This window comes from Gadus macrocephalus, chromosome 4 (genome assembly GCF_031168955.1).
Source record: "Gadus macrocephalus chromosome 4, ASM3116895v1".
Lineage (NCBI taxonomy): Eukaryota > Metazoa > Chordata > Actinopteri > Gadiformes > Gadidae > Gadus > Gadus macrocephalus.
Window position 1 is genome coordinate 6,966,855 of NC_082385.1, and position 23,958 is coordinate 6,990,812.

Sequence of the window (23,958 nt, forward strand, 5' to 3'; positions counted from 1 at the left end):
TCTTGACAGAGGAGGGCATTGCAGGGGCCTAGGGTTTGGTTTACATGCAGGTCACCACTCTATCCTCTGTGGAGAGGGCTCTTGCCTGAGCTCCCTGGCTTATGGTTTTATTATTGCTTTTACCTTACCGCTGCTTTTAAAAGCTGCGTGACGCTGTCAGCAGAAGCTTACATTCTACTCTGGCACATCTTTTGAACCGCTTCAAACTGTTTATTATTGGTAATTACCTAAGAGGGACACAGTCACTCATTTGTGGACTCATGGACTGTATCTGAAATAGGGCTGTAATCTACCAAAGAAAATCTTGGTTGACGGAAATTCGTCTTACTCTTTGACCCATTCATAGCTGAGGAAAGGCTGCAGCTTATCTATAGAATAACTATATTTGACAACGTTCACGGAGTGCACTGTACCTGCTAGCCTAAATATCACGTAAGTGCTGTGTTGAGGAGGTCAGTGGGTTGCAGATCGCCTCTTGGTCCGAGGCCGACTCGGTTATGGCAGAGCTTTGAATACAGAGTGGGTCGCACAACAGAGGAGCCACAGAGAACGGGAATAGATTGAAGGTCTTTTTCTTTGTTCAATATAATGGGTCGCAATGAATGGCACTGCGATGCTTACCAAGGTGCCAATTCCAAACAAGCTGCGGGTCAGCGGATGACGTCAACCGCTTTATAAACAGTGGACTGTTTAGTTTCGTTCACAGAGTTATGTGGACTTTAAGTAAAAAAAGAAAGAAAAGTTAAGGCATTATTATTTTTCATGTTTTGGTCTGTTTAAAGGTATGCTAAGTCATAGTTGGTTGTGAAGTTCCTGTGAAGACTTTCTGTGCCCTGGTACATAAAATCAGCAGAACCGTATCAGTGTTGTGAGCAACACTTATGTGTTGGTCCTATAATGAAACCTCTGTGAAAAGGGTTTGATTGAAGGTTAAGAAATACAGACATTAGGTTTGGCTACGCCCACTCCCTTAGTCTCCCTCGGCTTCCGTTCTCATACAGCAGGGGTTCTCAAAGTTTTGACAGCTGAGGGCCAATTTAGGTACCCAAAATTTGACTGAGGGCCGCCAAAGGCAAAAAAAAATGGCGGGAAACGCCGTCAGCATCCCAGTGGTGAAAAAACCATTGCACCGTGGAACTCTTGGAGTGAGGTCAAGTGAGGTCTAAATCACGAAACTGAGGTTCATCCTTTCAAAGAAATGTACAGTCGGATTAAAACTAACAAATGTAAAACGATTTAATTGAAAGCTAGAGAGAGTCAACTTTTCTCTTCATATTTTTTTCAAATTAATATTAATATAATAATAAAAAATAAGTAATAATAATAATCGTTATTTTTTTTTACTCACATCTGTATGTCATTGCGGGCCGCCAGGAATGTTTCTGCGGGCCGCCATTGGCCCGCGGGCCGCACTTTGAGGACCAATGTCATGCAGGAACCTTCGTAGCGGGCGGCTACACAACGCTCCAAACAGACCGACGCAGCAAGGCGGTAAAAGAGAAAGTGTTGCTTTGTTAAGGAATTTACGTCAGCAAAATGCAATGCAAAGTCTTAGAAAAGGGCAAATGGTCAGCCTAATTTTCTGTAATGTTTTCTGTAATGTTAAAATGTGTTTTTTTCGATTTAAAATTGAAAACTTCACCACATGCACTCGTCACTGCAATGATTCTCAGTGTTATATCTGATGTCGATGACCTGCCTCAACCGTATCCAATCAATCGTTGACGAGTAAGGAGCGGCTCAGGTGCGTCTCAGAAAGCTCCAACCCCAAGGAAGGTACTACCTGGGCCGCTGAAAGGCGAGGTTGGGCGGATCCTCTCTCCCAAGCCACACCCATAACGGCTCACTGGAGGGAGAACTCCCTCAGTCGAAACGCCCCTAGAATTGAGGATTATTTTGGCAGGCTAAGGTTTAATCGCAGCTACCATCAAAATGTACCATGAGGAAAGTGCCCTTAATATGTAGAGGAAGACATGCAGTTTGGTATTACCGTCTGAGGATTTAATTGAATTCAGACGTTAGTTTTAAAACAAGCTTTTGCCCCCCTATAGTCTGGGTAATTAAAGGTTATTGTATTGATTACAATCTTTAGAATCCTGTTAATGCCCATCTGGATTAGGAGGAAAAAAAGAACGAAGGGCCCACATGCTGTCCTCCGACATTGAAGACACACACACACAAAAGCGGCTTTGGGTGGTTGCCTGGCAACCTCCTAATGATGGACGTTGTCGGGAAGGAAGTCTAGCTGAGGAATGACCTTCTCGATGCTGTGTTGACACCACGGCAAGGCTCAGAGCCATGTTTTACTGATAATGATCGCAATGGTGTGGCAGTAGTCCTTAATTATCTCCATTGTTGTTTCCCCCTCCCCCCTGCGAATCATAGATCTAGAGTTAGAAATTACAGCGATAAATTATAGCATTTCCCACTGTACGACAATTTAATTTAGACGTCTCTTCCACCACCCGCAGCAGAAGACGCTGGGTTGTTTTGTCTCAAGAAAGCGTTTCTTAAATGGTATTAGACAGTTGTCTAATTGTGGATTCTATCCGTCCCATAATTTAATTTGCCAGACAATGTTCTATTCAATGTTTTGAGTTGTCCTTGTAACAACGTTATCCCTTCTCCAGGCCTTGATACAGAAAACAAAGCACTGGTAAGGTATGGCGAAAAATATTTCATGTGACAAAATAAAAAACAAAAAAGGAGAAAGCAATTTGCACTTAAACATTTAAAGCTAGAATAATAATTTAAGAAGCATTTTTTTGTCATATTCATTGAAATTGTCTTTAGAGCCCGACAAAAATCAATAAATCAAATGCTTTGATGAAAATAATACAGTTCATGTGGCTGCACTAGGTCTGTCAGGAAGCCCAATAATTTCATTCGGGCCGAATGAAATTATTTTCCGCACACTCTGCCTGTCCACCCATTGGGAATGGCCGGAGTCAAGCACAAGGCAAGGCAGACCTATTGTTAAAGCTGTTGTTGCAAGCTATTCATATTTTTTCAGGGAGAGGCTTTGGAAAGAACCCTGAAGGGAGGGGTTGGATTTTTGGATTTGGATTATACCCATAGCAGGTTGACTGGTATAGACCCAGAAGTTGTCTGGTATAGACCCAGAAGTTTACTATTGTAGACTCATAGCAGGTTGACTGGTATAGACCCAGAGATTGACTGCTATAGATCCATAACAGGCTGCCAGAAGTACGAAGTATAGGTGAAGGTTAAATCACAGCTGGGTTGAACTTTTCTTCGCCCACATACTGTTCCCAACGCACATCCATCAACACTGACTGCTTTTCTGATGGACTCCATTACCTAGCACATATTGACTCTCTACGGTCCCCTTTGAACATGGGTAAAACAACCTTTTTCAGCCTGTCCCTGCCAACTTAATAGATATGTGAGCCTTTCACTGCATGACATACATCCTGTTATATCACGCAAAATCGCATTGGCCTAAACAGTGAGCAATAGTTCTGTTTTCTCTCCATCTGCATGCGGTTATATATGTATAATATATATAGATATGTTTAGAGATCAAGATTTTTCCCTTCTCAATGGTTAGAGAACCATATAGGACAATATCAGGTATGATGTATATCAAGTTGTAATATATATGAGGGTATGATGTATATGAGGGTATGATGTATATCAGGGTACGATGTATATCAGGGTATGATGTAAATCAGGGTATGATGTATATCAGGGTACGATGTATATCAGGGCAGTCAATACAGTGTTCCTGAGGGTTCCTTCCATACCCATTCACAGTAACGGAGAAGTTGATTTTGAGGTGGTCTATGCTTGTTTCTTCCTCCCCTTCCCTAGATCATAAGCCTGGCTGAGAGTCCGGCCTTAGACAGGCTCACAAACTCGAAAGATCTGCGCTTCACTCTTTAAAACCAAAAACAACAATACTTTCCTCAGGATTTCAACAAGTTGGCTTGTTCAACAAGTTCTCTTTCGGCAGGGTGAAGCCCACCAGTTTATTAGAAGGTTAACAGAAAGGTTATAAACACGAAATGATGCTTGAGGCCGCTGGTTTGCTGTCACACTCAAGCTGTGTCCCAAAGCCAAGGCCTTCCCCAATACGAAGGATCCTTCATATGCAGCAGAGAGATGCAGCCTCGTTTTTAAATTTAAAGGACCCAACCTGTGTAGACTTTCGTCAGCCACAGTGCTCTGCGCGCATCCAGCAGGAGGCCCCTATCCACAGGGCGTGCCTTGGTTTGAAAGCCCCATAATTATAATAATTATTTAAAAACCATCATTGTGTAGTACTTGCATATGTAAGATATGTGTAATCTATTAAAGCAACATTGATATATGCTTTGCTTGAGCTTTTTGAGCTGGAGTAGCCTAATAACTGTTCAGTCGTTAAAGCCCTATTGGTGTGGCCTGTGTTATGTGCACTATATTTTGGTTTCAGATACTGTTATCGTGACACAAATATTTGTGTTACTTCAAAAGGAAGATAAAGTAAATATATAATGAAATGTTCAGCTTTACTGTAAATACTGAAAATATTTTTACTGGAATTAAATAAATTTGAACCCCCACAATCTTTCAGACACACACGCAAACAGACACATGTGTGTGTCCCCGTGCGTGCGGGTGTGGGTGCGTGTGTGTGCGTGTGTGAGTGTAGTGGGGGGGGGGGTTGGGCTAGGCCAAGGCTAGGCTAAAGCTCGAGAGGGGGGGGGGGTATCTGCACCACCACCTTTGCAGTCTCTGTTTTTCACCAGCTGGGCAGGCAGGCGATCAGCTGGGCGCTGGGACCCCCCGGCTCTAATATCCTATATTCTCCCATTGTATCCATACGATCATCTGAAGAAGACAAATAAGACGAAGAATAAGTCTATTTTCCAATAGTGCCACGCGGTCCCCTGACATCACGATACTATCGGCTGATTGATTCAATAGCGCGGATTTATGCATCTTCAGGAGGGAGACAGAGGCGGAAAGAAGAGGGAAGATACACGGAAGGGAGGGGGAAGTTTGTGTGTATAGAGGGGGCGGAGGCACGAGAGAGAGAGAGAGAGAGAGAGAGAGAGAGAGAGAGAGAGAGAGAGAGAGAGAGAGAGAGAGAGAGAGAGAGAGAGAGAGAGAGAGAGAGAGAGAGAGAGAGAGAGAGAGAGAGAGAGAGAGAGAGAGAGAGAGAGAGAGAGAGAGCGCAGCCACTGATGCTGCTGCTAGCCGCTCAGCTGCAGCGGTTGCCGAGTCCCCACCCAGAGGAAACGGAGAGAGAGAGAGAGAGTAGGGAGGATAACAGGGATGGATGAGGACGGAAGAGCGTGCGGCACCTCTGTCGAGGAGCTCGTATGCTAGCAAGCGTACACGCTAGCCAGCAGACACGGTAAAGCCGAATTCTGTATCAAATCAATTTAGCGTCCTTGTAATTTCCTCTAATCGACTCTCTCTCTCTCTCTCTCTCTCTCTCTCTCTCTCTCTCTCTCTCTCTCTCTCTCTCTCTCTCTCTCTCTCTCTCTCTCTCTCTCTCTCTCTCTCTCTCTCTCTCTCTCTCTCTCTCTCTCTCTCTCTCTCTCTCTCCTCTCTCTCTCTCTCATTGTCGCTCTCCCCCCGTGTCTTTATTTTACGTGATTTCCTGACACTGTCTGCAAACCTGTTCGCGGCTTTCTTTATTTCTGTGGTGCGTGTGTGTGCTGAGAAACAGATAGCTTGTGTGTGTGTGTGTGTGTGTGTGTGTGTGTGTGTGTGTGTGTGTGTGTGTGTGTGTGTGTGTGTGTGTTTGCATGTGTGTGCGCGCGTGCGTGTGCGTGTTTGAGAGACAGATCCACACAAAGCCGACAGACAGGAAGACAAGACAGACAGGGAAAACAGGGGAACATTGCGTCTTGTGCCACACTGCGATGCTAACAGTCTTGAACATGTAATGTAGGCACCTGTTCGTATACATTAAGGTGTGTGTGTGTGTGTGTGTGTGTGTGTGTGTGTGTGTGTGTGTGTGTGTGTGTGTGTGTGTGTGTGTGTGTGTGTGTGTGTGTGCGCGTGTGCATGTCTCATGTGTGTGGGGGTGGTAGGGTGGGTGGGGGCCGGTATGGGTGCTCCTTGTGTTCGTGTGTGTCCATGTGTTTGTGTGTAAGTGGTCGGGGCATTGGGTCCATTGGGAGCAGCGTGAGTGATTCTGTGTGGAATTATTTTGGGGAAGGGTTGGATCATTGCGGTGTCTTCACTATTTTAACACTAAGACTCCTGAATACAAAGCAATCCGTTGACAGCTGTAGACATATGTTTTATCATCATGGTGGACATCTGCAAACATTTTATGCATGTGTGTGTGTGTGTGTGTGTGTGTGTGTCTGTGTGTGTGTGTGTGTGTGTGTGTGTGTGTGTGTGTGTGTGTGTGTGTGTGTGTGTGTGTGTGTGTGTGTGTGTGTGTGTGTGTGTGTATGTGTACTTGTGTGTTTATGCCTTGTCACTATCTGCTTTGCCTTTCCTGATTCCTGGCTGACTTGGAGGTTGCCATGGTGACACATATTAACCCAGTCCTAGGTGATTGACATTTGTCCACCATCAGTCACTCGCCCTCATGAGACCAAAAAGCCACAGCATGTTCAGCGTGTAGTGTGTAGTGTGTAGTGTGTAGTGTGTATTGTGTGTGTGTGTGTGTGTGTGTGTGTGTGTGTGTGTGTGTGTGTATGTGTGTGTGTGTGTGTGTGTGTGTGTGTGTGTGTGTGTGTGTGTGTGTGTGTGTGTGTGTGTGTGTGTGTGTGTGTGTGTGTGTGTATGTGTGTGTGCGTGTGTGTGAACGGGGGGTGTATGAGTGGGCCTACGTCTCGGTGTGAGCTAAATGTCACATGACACAAACATTGGAAGACATTAAGGAAAACATTGCTGGTGCCAGTTACTGTGGATATTTCGGCTGTAGGTAACACACTCAACCCTCCATGGTTGAAATGCATCTCTTATCCATGTAGTATGCATTTACATGTATACTACATGTTGACTTATATAAATGGACCGGGAAGTTATGTTTAATCCCAGAGCCATTACTATCACGGTACATAGGTGCCGATTTGATATGCATTTCCGATTCTACAAGTATTGCAATGAAGTTGAGCCATACATGAGGCTGTATATCATGAGGCACTTTACCAATGCACATCAGTCTTCCGGACTAAACAATGTAAAGTATATACATCGGTAGCCTCCACAAAGAACGTTCATATGCTGCATATGAAAGTGTAACAAGGTAATAACGTTTTTGGCGTGAGAGGTTTTGTCCATGGAACCCAAGGCCATTTAGGGACCTTACCCTCCTTCTTTGGAGAAAGGAATAACTAAAATGTTTTAATATGTTCGTACTGCAAGCACAATGTTTGATAAGACATTTTTAATACCTATGCTTGCATAAAGAAAATTGCCTAATGTAGGTTGATGGAAGAAATGACATATATACTCTGAGGAAAATTGAAATCTTTGTTTGAAGAGATTTGTGGAACATGGTAACTTGGGGAATATGCTGACACAAGGAGATCACGTCAATGATTTAAGAAAAATGGAAAACCCCTGCATTAAACACCCTTAATGTAGATGTATACTCACATGTATGCATACCTACATGTACATTATACAGGTTTATAAAAAAGTACATTATATAGAAGTATAAATGTGCCATAGGCCAGATCATTCCCCACGCTGTTCCTCATGTCCTAATTTAACGCAATTGAAATGATGGACCATCTAAATGAAATAGAGCGAGAGGCAATTAGCATTTTGTGAAATGTAATTCAATTCCAAAGCCATGGCACGAGAGGCACCTGCTGAGTTAAACACATTAACTCTTGTCCTTTACTGTGTGATGAGCTGAAAGAGGCCAGTTCAATACAAGCCCTCCTGTCAGTCAGTTAGCATGTTAGGCTTCCAGCCTCCTGAAACATCACTGGATAGTAACAGGTGTGGTCTCATATTCCATATTCCTGTGTGTTTTTTTTGTGTGTGTGTGTGTGTGTGTGTGTGTGTGTGTGTGTGTGTGTGTGTGTGTGTGAGACTTAGTGGCCGTAGTGAAGATTAGAGGGTAAAATACATAAAGAGAAATGAAAAAGTGATATGCAGCATTGGCGCGCAGCCCTCACTCCCCTTTTCTGTTGCACTTGTATCCTCTCCCTGTCTCTTCCTCTCCTTGCTCCCTCTTGCGCTCTCGCTCCCTCTCTCTTCCTCTCCTTGCTCCCTCTAGCGCTCTCTCTCCCTCTTGTCATAGCAGAACTTCAGGGGGAGGCCGTAGAGAGCCTGGGCTTTATGGATGGCTATCGTTAAGATGTTAACGATACCACTGCTCTTATTGATACTCCTTATCGATCGGTTCTTTCAGAAGAAGATAAAATACAAATTAAGAACTTGAAAAAGACATTGCTTTATTTTTCTCATTATATGCAAACTTCCTTCAGGAGCTGCAGCTTACATGTTCTGAATAAATAACTGTTTTAGACGTATGTATTGCGTTTTCTTTTTTTAAGCATTAACAGAAAAAGAAAGTAGCATAGGGCAATTGCAATTGGGGAGGCATGCAGCTGCCAAAAAGCAAAAATCCCTTTCTGGCGTATGGTCATCTAAGGTTGTGCGAGTGACTTTTTAAATCTGAAGAGGACGGAGTTATACCTTGTTTCCATTTTCGTGATGGAGATATTCTACCGAAGAGAAACTCATCAGCCCGGCTGGATGAAGCTTTCTGAAGGGGATTTTGATACTGTATTTCTACAGCAGCCAGTCTACACAGTGTCGACTTGAAACTGAAGGCACTTTATTACAGTTTACTAGTGCCGGCTGAGTTTTTGTTCGCTGTTAGCCAATTACACGCTATAGATCCCCACCTCCAGTAACAAGATTGGGTTAAAGAAAAGAAACTAAAGCTAAAGAAAGTAAAATGCTTGATCCTAAGATTTAGCTAGTTATCAAACTATTTCCAGGAACTCGGCCATAGAATTACTTGCCTTTACCCATCTTCGTAAACATAATTGACAATTTAGGAATTAGCTTTTCTGCTGGGTCTACCGGAAGGGGCGGGACTTTGCCTCTCTATAGGGCACCAATCGCATCTCTCCGAAATATTCGGAAATCCCAATCTTCTCTCTCTCTCCCTCTCTCTCTCTATGTCCTCCTCTTGCCTTACTTGCTCTGTCCTCTCTCGCCCTTCTTTTGTCCTCTTGGCTCCCTTTATATTTGTAGGCCTGGAGCCAGCTTTAGAATGAGGTAAATAAATTGTGTCTCGTGACTCCTCCCCCTCCTCTTTGTCCTCCCTGTCCTCTCCCTCCTCTTCCTCCTTGTCCTACTCATGGTCCTCCCTTAACCCCCCCCAGCACCTGGGGGAAAGTGGGCATAGTAGAAGGAAGGAGTGACAAAGGAGATGTTTTCCCTCTGACCAAAAGACTGCCCCCCCAAGTTGAATCAATAATAGGAGTTAATGGTAGGATTCATTATTACTAATAATCATGGTGATTTACACACCATATCGACACACAAGGCGATGGATTCGAAGCCTTATAGAGCTACGCCGGAAACTAAGTAGGCAATGCAAACTCGTGACGACCTGGGTTCAACTCCCTCTCCCTTCCAATCAGTCCATAAAGGCACAATAGCTCATAAGTAGATGCTGGGTAATGGTCGTTCAGGGTGTGAAATGAAGTCCTCAACGTTGTTTATCGGTACGGTACGACAATCTATTCAATTGACGATCCGATGCCACCGAGCGGACGGCTTGGGCGATTGCTAGTGAACGATCGGCCAGCCGTACTAATCATATCTCTGCCTCAGGACAGCCACTGGAGTGATCCCTAAATAGTAGGCCTAACAGTTACATGTTTGCATGTGTGATCACGCATGGCAACCCATGCGGAAGAAAAACACGTGCGACACACAACCACGATATCCCTCGTTGTTTGCATGTTTACGAGGGCTTTACGTTGACCAAGTTGTGGGTGTTTTTTACATCCCTATGTTAACGCTCACGTGGAAAGACAAGGCACACAGACACACGTGGCTTCACGCGCTCGTCTGCTCTTTGCTTTGGTGCGTTCACACCGCCTCATGTCGTCTTCGTGTTCCCTTCCCAGCACAACATGTTGTCTTTTCATGTGTTTTCCTTGGACACAATTCTGCTGTTGCTCTGCTAAATAAATATCTTCGATGTGTGATGTGTTGATGAGTGATTGTGAAGGGTTTTCAACATGTTCATCTGTGGTGTGCTCTGTTTGCTTTACAGTGTCAACACAGACACACGCACGCAGGCACAAACACGCACATGCACAGAACACACATGCACTTCTGTTCTGCACATTCTGGGTGTGCACACAGTGCACATTGGTCTAATGTATTTTTGGTCACCTTTTGTTATTCCTCGGTGTTTGAACAAATGATTCAGCCGTTGCTCACGATGCTGTGGCTGCTGGCCGTACAGGGCGGAGAGAAACCGACACCGGATATGTTTTTCTGTGGTCAGGAGCACTTTATAAAGTATGATCAGTGAAGTCGTCGTGGTTGTACACACTATGTCCGGTATCTGTAATCCATATCTATATATCTTGTAGCTGTATTTGTCTGCAATAGAGTAGTTCCTATAGTAACGCTGCAAGTCATGTCCCCGCCTTTCGTGTCTGTGCGTGGAGCCTGTGTTTGTTTGAATGTGTGTGTGTGTGTGTGTGTGTGTGTGTGTGTGTGTGTGTGTGTGTGTTGGTGTGATTGTCTGTCTGTCATGTCTGTCAGTCTGCTTAAACCGGTTAGATATTATGCAAATCGATGTTATGTACCGACACTCGGAAAAATCCAAACATCAGCAAGTTGTATTGATGCTAAACATAACTTGTATTGCTTTAGAAATCTGCAACAAAGAGAGCATCTTAGAATAATAGTATGTCTGTTTAGAAACAGAGCTCCACAGCTGAGCACACAGTGTATGCATTGTCACGTGGGGAAAGACGATAGCCAAGTGATAATCATGCCGAGTGATAACTAGCCACAGAAGCTGCTGTCCACAGTTTATTAGTAGTTGTTCCGAAAAAAATGACTGCAAAGGTACTTTAAAACCTATCGTAGCATGATCACCGTTGGCCATGTGTTAATGCTAAAGTCACATGAGTGCAATCCAGATTTGCGTGACTTCCTGTTTTGAGAATCAGGACTAGGTTGTCGCCAGGGATTGGAATCGGTCCGTATGTGTTGCGCTGTGCTGGCCGGCTTCCACACACATAGAGACTGTTACATGTGTCTTCATCTACCATCGGTCAAAGGTGTGTAGTCTGGAGTTTGGAGTATCAAACGGGTTTGAAAAAACAGGGCACCGGCCCAACCCGACTGTGTATCTATCGGTCGGCGTGTCTCTCCATCCCTTTGTCTTGTAGTTAATTGAACGAGACAGTGAGTAAGCGCTGTATCGGCTGTAAAAGCACCATCAGTGTCCGTGTCATTAGCCCCGTGGAGGAGGTAAAAGATCATTTCTTACTCACGTTTCTTGGCAGCTCATCAAGACACACTAAAGTCAGAGGCAAAGATGCCGGGACATTGCAGAGAGGATAGATAGGTCAGAGAGAGAGAGAAGCGGGTGGATATGCTTGTGTGTGTGTGTGTGTGTGTGTGTGTGTGTGTGTGTGTGTGTGTGTGTGTGCGTGCGTGCGTGCGTGCGAGCGTCGAGCGTGCGTGCGTGCGTGTGTAATGCAATTTCAACATGTTCCTGAGTTCTGGCCAAGTTGAACGTTGTGGAACATGCTGGCACTGATTAGAGGGTCACAACGTAACCTGGTCTCTCGAGATACTCCTTCCTTCTGCTTCTTCTCCCTGTCCTTTTCAACCTCTGTCCTTCTCTCAATATCTCCTTCCTCCTCTCCTCTCTGACTCATGACCCGCCTCTTTCCTTCTTGTCTCCCCAATGTTCTCCACTCGTTTCACTCCGTTCTTCTTTGTCCGCTGTTTATCTCTCACCGCCTTCCTCTCTAACTCTTAGTGCTATCTCTATGCTTTCCTTCTTTAACTGCTTCTGTTCAATCTTCTGTTCATGCTGCATTTGGTTGGACTATTTTCTGTCTTGTCATTTTGCGGATGCCTTTAAAATGTCATTAAGGAGCAGGTAGGGCTAAGTGCACGCACAAGGATGCCAATAAGTAGACCGCGGACATTGAGGAACTTCGAACACAGAACCCTTTGGCTGGGAGTCATAAACCCCTACCACTAGACTATCATGCCCCGTTTAGATACTGGGTCCCAAGGGACATCTACACCAAGACTAAGACTATGTTAACAATCACCCTGTTACCCTAAATGCATTTTTATTGCAAAATTTGAAGCATTAGCAAAGGTTGATGGAAACGGCAACATTCGAGGAAACGTAGCTAAAAAAACAAGTATAAAAATAACTTGTTATGCTTGTTTGAGGTGGTTTCTGACTTTTTTTTTTAAAACCAGTTAACGCGCTAAATGGAAGATGGAAACACCTTTGCCAAATAACAGAGAGAGAGATAGAACGAGAGAGAGAGAGAGAGAGAGAGGGGGCGGAGACAGAGAGACAGATAGTGTGAGAGAGAAAGACAGAGAGAGAGAGACAGAGATGAGTCAGTCAACCCTTTTCTGATGCAGCTGATGTGACAGAACCTGTCCGCCTATTGCTACTTGTCACTGAGCTGGGCCGACCAGAGACCAGCATGTAAAGAGACGGCCGAGGAGGCTGCCCCTGTCCCTTAGGGTTGGTTGCTGTGTGAGACCAAGATGAAACCCCTTACGCATCCTTCATCAGAGTGGAATCACCTAGATCCAGGCAGAGGATTCATAACCTGCACAATGGCGATTGTTTTAATGTGTTCTTTACGGGAACGTTTGGTGTGATGACAAAACCTGTCTATATTATTCACAAAATATAACCTTAAAATATCTGTTATTGTATGTACATACCCACATTTACAAATATTAACACCAGTCCTATTGTACTGCAGTATGCACAAGTGTAAGTGCACCCTGTAAGCGGTCTAATAGGGCATTCATTTTTTTTCTACCGTATTATCATCATCTGACACAAACCAGAAACTCTCTGAAAAGGCGATGCCGTATTGTAGACTTGTTGCAACGGTGCAATGGGGTCATGTGTGAATTATTCAGCGTACGTGCAGTGCGTTTTGCTAAAGATTCGCGTCACGTGAGAGAGAAAGCAACCGTGTGTGTGTGCGCGTGCAGTAGCGAGCGTGTGTGCGTGTGTATTTCATGGTTATGCTCAATGGTGCAGCCGTTGGTGCGGGTCATGTGCAGGAGAGCGTGTATTGGCGATGCGTATGCATGACATTTGTCTGTGTGTGTGTGTGGGTGGGGGCCTGTGACTTTGTGTGCCCGTATGTAAAGACTAAGCGTGAGGTCCGGCCATGCGACGGCCGGTCTTCCCTGTGTCGCTCCTTCCCTGTGCTGCTCGTTGACACGGACGCCTGATCTCGATCCGGTCTCCGTACGCCCGGTGCTCTTGGTGCTCGAACGCCCACGTTTTATGTGTGGGGGGGGGGGACGAGCAGGAACAAAAGGTCCTGCCCATGTCTGTTCAATCATGTCATCGACCTGATCACCGGACTACACAGACCTAGCTCACCTCAGACCTCATCACAGAGTGTATGTAGAGCACCCCTCCCAGTGTGCCGGCACGCACACACACACACACACACGCAGGCACGCGTGCACGCAGGCACACACTCACACGCAGGCACACGCACGCAGGCACACACACACATGCACGCACGCACTCACGCATGCACGCACTCACGCATGCAAACATGTACATACACAGGGATTGGACACACACACACAGAAACACATAAACAGTCACACACATTCGCAGATACACACGCACACACACACACACACAGAAACACAGCTGCGCCCTAACTGTATCCATCGGGGCATTTGTCTCCTCTCGGGGGCTAGATGTGCCCATCATGCACATCTGGTCCAGTAAGCTCCTCAACTCTGTCCGGTTCCACAAACAGACATTTTTATAATTCTTAATCATAGATACACAGATACCTAAATAGATACAAACATACATACATACATGCATACATAAGTACATGAATGGATAAAAATATACAAACATACATACATACATACATACATACATACATACATACATACATACATACATACATACATACATACATACATACATACATACATACATGCATACATACATGCATACATACATACATACATACATACATACATACATACATACATACATACATACATACATACATACATACATACATGCATGCATGCATGCATGCATGCATACATACATACATACATGCATACATACATACATACATACATACATACATACATACATACATACATACATACATACATACATACATACATACATACATACATACATACATGCATACATACATACATGCATGCATTCATGCATGCATGCATACATACATATATAACATGAATGAATGGATGCAAACATACATATCTACATTAAAATATACATACATACATATATACTAATGTTGTGTACACAAAGTAATGCAGCAGTGCTAGGAGGAACAGCATGGTAAGGGGGCGAGGAGTGCTCGGGGAGGATGTGAGGATGGGTTTTACATCTCTTGCTGTAGCCCTGGATTGTCTCACAAGAGACAGTGGCCTGTCTGCTGTGCAGGGCAGAGAAAGGGCGGGGGGGGGACCACAGACAAACACACATGCATACATGTGTTGCGCACACACACACATACACACACACACACACGCACACACACACACACACACACACACACACAAACAAACACACACAATATATCTGAAACTGAGCTGGAGCGTAATTGTGAGGTAGATAGAGAAGTGGGGGAATGTAAACGCGCACCCCCTGAGAGAGTTGTGCGTAGACAAACACGCTTTATCCTGTAAGTCCTGACTGTACACACAGCATCCTGCCTTGGAGGTTGAATCTGAAATGAATATATATTGTATGGCATGGATGACTTTGACTTTACTTTGAACTAGTTGTAAGGGTACCTACTTAAGACTCGACTTTTAGCTGATGCTGAGCACACGATCAAGTTCTGCATCAAGGCTAAGCCACCATGCTTCTTTATGCACGCTGCACTTTATGTTGTACCCCAACCCCAGCCCTGTATTTAGAAATGTAGACTACTCCTTTTTAGTGAGAACCTTCTATTCACGACTTAACATGTGTTAAATAGAAGGCCTGATGGCAGAGAGAACACGTTTGTTCAAACATGGCCAATCGTGGTCACTAACTGCACTGATGCCCACTGGCATTGAAGCTCGCTGGTGTTTCAGATCTTAGCTGACCACTCTGTGGTGCGATAGAGAGCAACGATGTGAGCACCCATAGGGTGCTCACAGGTAAAATTCAAACCTAATCAAGAGAAAACAGGTGATCCTCTGTTCATGCCAACCTCAACAAACCAGTTTGTGAACCTTCTACTCTGCTCCGAACTGCAGTTGCGTTCTTTTGCTGACGTCAAAGTGCCCTATTCAGAGGCACTTCAATGTCCTTACAATGGCATACTGGCATCAAGGTGTGTGAAAATGGGTTGAGCTCCATCTGAGAATCTGCCTTGGTTTGATGATGTCCACGAGAGAGTGAGCTTCTCGGAAGCCTGTACGTCGGGTATTATCTAAACCAGGGGTTCTCAAAGTTTTGACAACTGAGGGCCAATTTAGGAACCCAAAATTTGACTGAGGGCCACCAAAGGAAAAAAAATGTTGGCGGGAAACGCCGTCAGCATCCCAGTGGTGAAAAAAAACATTGCACCCGCACCGTGGACCTCTGGGAGTGAGGTCAAGTGAGGTCTAAATCATGAAACTGAGGTTCACCCTTTCAAAGTAATGTACAGCCGGATTAAAACTAAAAAATGTAAAAGGATTTAATTGAAAGCTAGAGAGAGTCGAATTTTCTCTTTATATTTATTTATATTTGTTTAAATTATTATTATTTTTTTTTTTATAACTTACATAATTATGTATGTCATTGCGGGCCACCAGGAATGATTCCGCGGGCCGCCATTGGCCCGCGGGCCGCACTTTGAGAACCAATGATCTAAACCATACAACATTTGGATTGAACGTTTGCAACAGAGCCACCCCTGAGAGTAGGCCTTTCTAGAAGCACCCAGGTACTTTTTACATATACCACCCCACTATTGGCTGTTGTTGAGGCTCTCAGGGAAAACTGTTCCCCAACACAGTTAACATTCAGAACCGAGATTGCTGCTAGGTCAGTCAGGCCCATTAATCCGATGTTTCCGGGTCACAATCTTTCGTGGCTAGCCGATTAATTAGCGCACGTTTTGACTGGAGAGACTGGAACTATTGAGTGAAATCCCACTGACTTGGTGTTGGCTTGGAATGATAACATGGACACTTTTGCACCGAGATGTTCAGTGATTATCTATGTAGGTACAGGATATTGTATATTTTCTATATGGAAGCTACACGACTGACTGCTAGATACCAATGGTAATTCATCATTGATATGTGATTTATGATTCCATGTCATTTTGAGAGTGATTAAATCATTATGATGGGAATGGGGATAGGGGACAGCTGGTGGAGGAGCTGTCTCAGGTCTGGACGCTGCAGCCCTCAGATGGTTCTGAACAGACAGCTTCTGCTGCTACACGACTCCTACTGCCAATGTCTACAAACTAATAATGCTCATACTCGTTCTGCTGCTACTGCAGACTCTCAAATTTGGGTGACTTGTCATTCTACAAAACGACTAAGATGAACAAATGTCAATGTGCGTTGTGTGCAAGATTTACAGAGTCCTACTGTCAGATGTCCGGGGGTGAGGTGTTTTGTTTTTGGCAGGTCTTGGGACATCTAACCTAGTGCTGACATGCTGCTCCGTTTGTGTGACGAGATGTAATTCGAGAGTCTCTGGTGGAGCAACATTAGGAGGCTTTTAATGCAAGCCAGTTGCACTCACATAAAACAAGTGCTACCATGTCTTTATTTCATTGTTTCACTTAAAGGTGCAGTATCTAGCCAAACCGACTTGGGGGTAATTGAATATATTGTTCGTAGGCATGGTTTAATCAGAGTATAATCCCATGAAAATAAGGCTCATTGGCAAAGGATGTTGACATTTTTCAGCACGCTGACGATTCTTTCGACCCTTTACCCGACATCCCAAGGACAAACGACAACATAGCTATGACTATATCCAAAAGGAAACTGTTAGAACAGCACACCCTCATGTTATCAAAATCAACTTATATTCACGTACGGCATGGATGAAGACATATCGCTCTGTGATTTACTGTTTGTTAATGTGGGAAAGAAATCAAAACTATCAACCGCTTTCAATGTAAAAAATACCTTCCTTTGTAAGCTCTCACCTATTGTTTCACATTTGCAGACTTTAAATAACTAAATACAATTCATAAATCTATCAAGGAACTTCATCATTTGACACTGGGCTCCTCGATGCTGTCATACACGATGACATGGGAAGTAATAGCCCCTTACACAATACAGGCCAATACAGGCCACCGTAGTCATTGCTATTTAAAGGGCCACACACTGGCCCATTAAATAGCAACAAGAATATGTTCAACTCCAAGTGTTTTTGTGATGATATTAAGGCCTACATGCAGTATCTTTTACATCAAAATCAAAAGGATATAAAGATCCATATGGGTTTATATAGGTGTATAAGTATCCATATTGGGCTACATTTAAGGAGGAAAAGGTGTAAGCTTCTTAGCAACACAGCACTATGAGAGCAGTTATCCAGAAACTAAAGTGGTTGGTTGGCTGGGAGTTTTTAATAATGGTGTGTGTGTGTGTGTGTGTGTGTGTGTGTGTGTGTGTGTGTGTGTGTGTGTGTGTGTGTGTGTGTGTGTGTGTGTGTGTGTGTGTGTGTGTGTGTGTGTGTGTGTGTGTGTGTGTCTATGCATGCATCGTTGAGGAGCAGAATGGAGTTTTCAGAGTGAATTAGTCATCCATGGTGGTAGTGGTGGTTCAGTAGACATTCCTGAATATCTCACTTTGGCCCCGTTTACTGGAGAGAAAGGTATTGCTTCTACAACCTTTATTAGAATTTTGATTGTGTCAAGATTTAGATCCTCCATTTGTTCACACAAAAGGCACAACATGCTTATACCTGCCTCAGCCTGCTCACACATAATGGGCGGCACTAGCTCAGGAGGTAGAGCGGGTTGGCAGTTCAATCCCCGGCTCCTCCTAGCTGAGTGTCGCTGTGTCCCTGAGCAAGGCACCTAACCTTAACTGCTCCCGACGAGCTGCCGTTGCCTTGCATGGTTGACTCCGCCGTCGGTGTGTGAATGTATGCATGAATGTCAGGCAATATTGTAAGGCGCTTTGGGTTAAAGCATTATATAAATGCAGTCCATTTACCATTAACAAGAGTCGCCCGCTTAATTTGCATAACCACATGCAGGTTTCAGGTTTGTACCACATAGGCGACATGGTCTGCACCCTCATCTCACAGAACGGGCCAAAAAAGGACCAAATCCTATCCATATCACCCAAAGTACAAAACGCACAGGCGTGGTGGTTGTGTTGTGCCACAGGATGTGCGCATCACAGCACTTCAAGCATGAGCGCCAACCCTCCATTGATTAAACAAACACCCATAGATGAGCTGACGCGGTGCGCAGCGGAGATATGTCGGTCTCAATAGAGTCGGTTTGCTGGAGTTAAAGTTTAGTTGCGATGCCTTGATTACATACACGCCGCGGGGGGTGGTGCAGACGTGAGGCGGGCTGACATGCCCCCGAGATGCTTTCTCAGTTTATTTTATCACCATATCATTGAAGTCTGTCGAGTTGTGGAGATAGACAGCATAGCCCAAATATTTTATCACCCCCGAGGACAAGACAACAATGTATCACTCGATGCTGCTACGGAGGCAGTACAATTATTATTTTTTTGAAGAATTTATATTGCTTTTTTATCGCTTGTTTGTAATTGATTGACGCTCCCTTGAGCCAATCGAATATCTTGGTCGGAACTTTCTGTTTATAATCGATCAATCTACTGCGCTTATTTTACCATCCTACAATACCCATCAGCCACTCTGCCTCCTCACTTCCCAAGCCATTTCCACAACACACCCAACCATTAACACTGTCGAAAGACCCACCCACACACACACACACAGACACAGACACAGACACACACACACACACACACACACACACACACACACACACACACACACACACACACACACACACACACACACACACACACACACACACACACACACACACACACACACACACACACACACACACACCTTGTTTTGATCAAATACAAAGAGGACTAAAAAGAGGTTGTTTTATGGAAGATTATGGAAGGCAATGACTATGTCTAAAAATAACTCAAATTACGTTCTCAGGGTCCTATGTTCCCAGGGTCCTATATTTTGTGCATTGTGTATGAGTCAAATTTGACCCCAGTCAATTTAAAATATTTTGTACAGAAGTGAGTCATATTTTATCCTGTTTAATTTATTGGAACAAGGCTTTTTATTTATTCTTAAATTATTTAATTTTATTTTAATGGCCTCTTCCAAAGGTCACAGTTCTATTGTGATATTACCAATGTATTTGTGTTTTGACATTTCACCATTGAGATGCTAGTCACAACTCAAACTAATAGAAAAAAATGTCTTTGAAGAAGGATGAAAGTGTGACAGTAAGTTTAGAAAAAAGTACAAATACAAAGGCTAGTTTTCACCTCAGGATGTATTAAGATTATGCTTTTATGATTAGATGACTAACTATTTAATAAGTTCCCTCGAGTGCAGGCCTCTTACAACCGAGATTCATATGGAAGTGCTGGGGAACAGAAAACCCCTTTGGCGAAGTCCCACAATAGTCCATGTCTTATTAAGCAAATACATGGTTGGGGAACATCCTCATCAGGGTCCAATTTTGTGTTTCATAGAACTGGCGAAAATAGGACCCTGGTATAGGACATATGTTGAACTGGGGAGCATAGGACCCTAGGCAGATTGGACCCTTTTTCATGTTCTCATTATGTGCTGTGTTATTCTGGGGGACATAGGGCCTTGGGGACATAGGACCCCGGGAACAAAGGATCTTTTGAAACTGCTACAGTGTTTCTTTTTTCCCAGGCCAATCCTTTTCAACCTGTTTGGGTCCTCACCTGTTTTAAGTCCCTGAATAAGTCTGCCGGTGCAGGTGATTAAACCATCGTCAACGCCTCTCCTGGCTTCTTCTACGTGACTGTGATGCTCACAATGAGCCCCTATTATATTTATATTATATAATTATAATTCGATATTTGATGTGATCACTCAATTGGTGAACAACCGGGGGCTGGAGTTGCTCTTGAATTCTCCCTAACAAATGATTTGTCTCCGTGATACGTCATTTCCCCCGCCGTTTGCGACACAAGAAAGGGAGGGCTTGGCCGTCTCAGCCCCTTCAAACCGGCCCTTCAAACCGGCCCTTCAAACCGGCCCTTCAAATCGGCCCTTGTATGCCCGTCAGTATGCTCTGTTACAGCACGGACAGTGGTTCCAGGGGCGGCCGTCGAGCTGCCAGCCTGGGCCATTCCCAGCAATTCACGTCTCATTTAATTGATAAATAAATGAATACCGGGGAAAAATGCAGGGAATAAAAATCCCTGGATGTGAAGGATTTTCGTGTGAGATTAGCCCTTTAAAAAATGTGTAATTTCGTGGAATAAAATCCTTTTGAGATCCCTAGTCCTCATTTAAAACCAGGGGCTCCGGCCTCTCACACAGCTGGATAGTGGGTTTCATCAGGGAGGTTTTGCCATGGCAGTTCTGCTACATTCTACACAATGCACCTTTAATACCTTTACCCAAATCCTCATAATCTGGTTTGATGTAGTTTGAAGTTATATGTTAACCCGACATTCATCGTTTATCGCATAATAATGGGTTAAACCTTCACCAAACATTATAGCATGATGTTTCATGTGTATGAGTTGTCTCTCAAGGTAGTTTGCGTGAAGCATAGCCATGGTGAATGTGTCCCATTTTCTTCCTTCAAGGTTGAGCACAGACATGAGGGAGAGACTGTAGGCGGCCATTGCTCTGTCTTGACTATCGCATTAGCATTCTACCTCCAGCACTGTGGGCCAAAGACATCATTCCTCTGCGTTGTGGCTTGCAGAGATGGGATGTGGTGACCAGTACATTACGATGAGAGTGAATGCTCTACACTCCACCCCTCGCTTGTTAAAGGTGCCTGTAGAGCAGGCATCTTGTGGTTCGTTGACATGCAGACGTTACTTTTGCATGCTAAACACCCTTATGTACACACACACACACACACAGACACACACGCACACACACACACGCACACACACACACACACACACACACACACACACACACACACACACACACACACACACACACACACACACACACACACACACACACACACACACACACACACACACACACACACACACACACACACACACACACATTCAAATACATACTAGAATGGATCAAAGGATAGTAATATCCACACATAAAGCTAGGTAAAAAAAAGGTACTATCTGCACTGTTAATACTTAGTTATATTTAGTTTTTTTTTTTTTACTTCAACAGGTGAGCAATTATCATTTATAAATGGTATATCCAAATCAAACTACGTAAATGGTCTGTGTATCCTCAGGGTTTAAATCCAGAGCCAACATGATCGAGGCACCATCTCTTCAACCAACCTAGTTCTATCCGGCCTCCATTGTGGTTATGCCATTGACTAACTGATAATTTTACTGTAAACCAGCAAGCACTTTCTCTCTTCCACACCACGTCATGGCCTTTCCCTTCGACTTCACCACAAGATTCAAATGTATTTCGTTATTGCCCTCCATAAAGGAAATGCATTCCCACAGCCTAATCGTTGCATAAACCACATCACGTAAACAAACAACACGTCAACACACAGCACGTAAACAAACAGCACGTTAACAAACAACATTTTAACAAACAGCATCTAGCAAACAGCATGTTAACAAACAGCACGTTAACAAACAGCAAGTTAACAAACAGCATGTTAACAAACAGCACATTAACGAAGAAACAATCATCCAACACTATGGCCCTTTGGCACGGAGTTCCTAAAGCGCTTTCAACCCTGAATCTCCATTCCAGCCCATTTATGTTCCTTCCTGCTCCTCCCCCACTCCAAGGCCCTCCCCTTTCTTAGTCTCCCTCCATTTCTTTCTCCCAGAGACTAATCGTTAATAACAAGGTAATGGATGGTGACAGCGGACAGCTGTGGCTTTAGTACTGGAGACAGCGTCTTACAGAGCGGTCGACATGTCACAATGCACACACTTGCACATGCTGCACACACACACACACACGCACGCACACACGCACACACACACACACACACACACACACACACACACACACACACACACACACACACACACACACACACACAACCACGCCCAAGCAAACACACTCCTCTTTGCTAATTACATAACGGTTCTAAAATGGATAGGATGATACTTATGTTCTTGAAAACGACATACGGTTGTAATATATAATTTTTTCTCTCTTTCTCCTCTATTTTGCCAGAAAGCAAAGCTCCATGCGGCCCTGCAAGAGCAACATCGGCTTAACCTCGAGCTGATCAACCACACCCTCCGATCCACCAAGTATGACCAGGTATGTAACACACACACACACACACACACACACACACACACACACACACACACACACACACACACACACACACACACACACACACACACACACACACACACACACAGACACACACACACACACACACACACACACACACACACACACACACACACACACACACACACACACACGCGCGCATGCAAGCATGCATGCGTGCACGCTCACATACAAATATAAGGAAATTGCTATATTTATATATAGATACATAATATATATTTCTATATATAAATATAGCTATATCTATATATAGCTATCTATATATATAACGATCAATAGTCGTATGTCTACAGGATGCTCAAGGCATCACCCACATCGACCAATTGATAAGCCAACACCCTTGCTCGTTTCATTAATGTATATGGCTGGCATCCATTGGGTCTTTGCAGATGCATCCTAACCATATATATATATATATGTATATATATACATACATATATATATATATATAAAAAATATATATTTATGTATTTAAAGTGTATTGTGTATAATTTGCATGAAATCTGAACCATTCACCCTTATTATCTGTTCATCTGTTTATCTGTTGGTACCGTTTCAAATATGTGAAACCAAAACTGATTCGATTTAATGACGAATGCTGGGTACACACTAGATCAATTTTCTAATTTAGATAGCGTGAGAGACCACATATCTAACGATAGTACATGCTACATTTCCTTGTTTTGGTTTTTTAGTGTGTGGAAGGAAACAATTATGCCAACACAGCACACCACAAATCTCGCAACACGATAAAAATCGTGAATTTAGTGTAAATAAACTTGGCGGACATCGGTCAGAAGGAACTAGCTATACTCGCTTTTGCAATCGTTTTTGTATGGAAAATTCGAAATTCTATTTGATGTTCCTCGAAGACTTTTCCACTTTTGCTTTTGCCGCCATGGCTTCTGTTATGATGGCTTGATGAATTGTTGGCGTTGAGTCAGCCTGGCTTCCGATTGGCTGTTGTCCTGCCGACGCGACCATCAATTGTCTACGTCCTCGGCTGTCATCGTGGTCCCCCCCCACACTACAGGCCATCAGATGGAAAATATTGAACATGTTTTATGTTTGCGATTTCGAAATCGGTGAGGCCCCGATCCTAAAAAAACTTAAAACACACCACACCACTGGATAATCTGGCCCAAAACAATCTGTAGAACCATCAGAAAATGGGGGCTTTGCCGACCATTGTCGGAAATCTGGCACAAATTTGCACTGATTATCCTGTAGTGTGTACCCAG

General features: G+C 43.9%; 1 protein-coding gene across 5 annotated transcripts in view; it reads left to right on the plus strand.

Annotated features, from left to right (window-relative positions):
• Window positions 1-23,958, plus strand: part of LOC132455800 (RIMS-binding protein 2-like) — a 75,928-nt gene that overhangs the window by 12,290 nt on the left and 39,680 nt on the right. For 3 of the 5 annotated variants that reach the window (XM_060049768.1, XM_060049767.1, XM_060049769.1), the window contains one exon: window positions 22,589-22,678. In XM_060049768.1, the coding sequence (XP_059905751.1) occupies window positions 22,589-22,678 (90 nt within the window). Of the gene's footprint in view, window positions 1-4,861; window positions 5,363-22,588; window positions 22,679-23,958 lie in introns of those variants that run through there. The other 2 variants (XM_060049771.1, XM_060049772.1) reach the window with 1 other exon arrangement.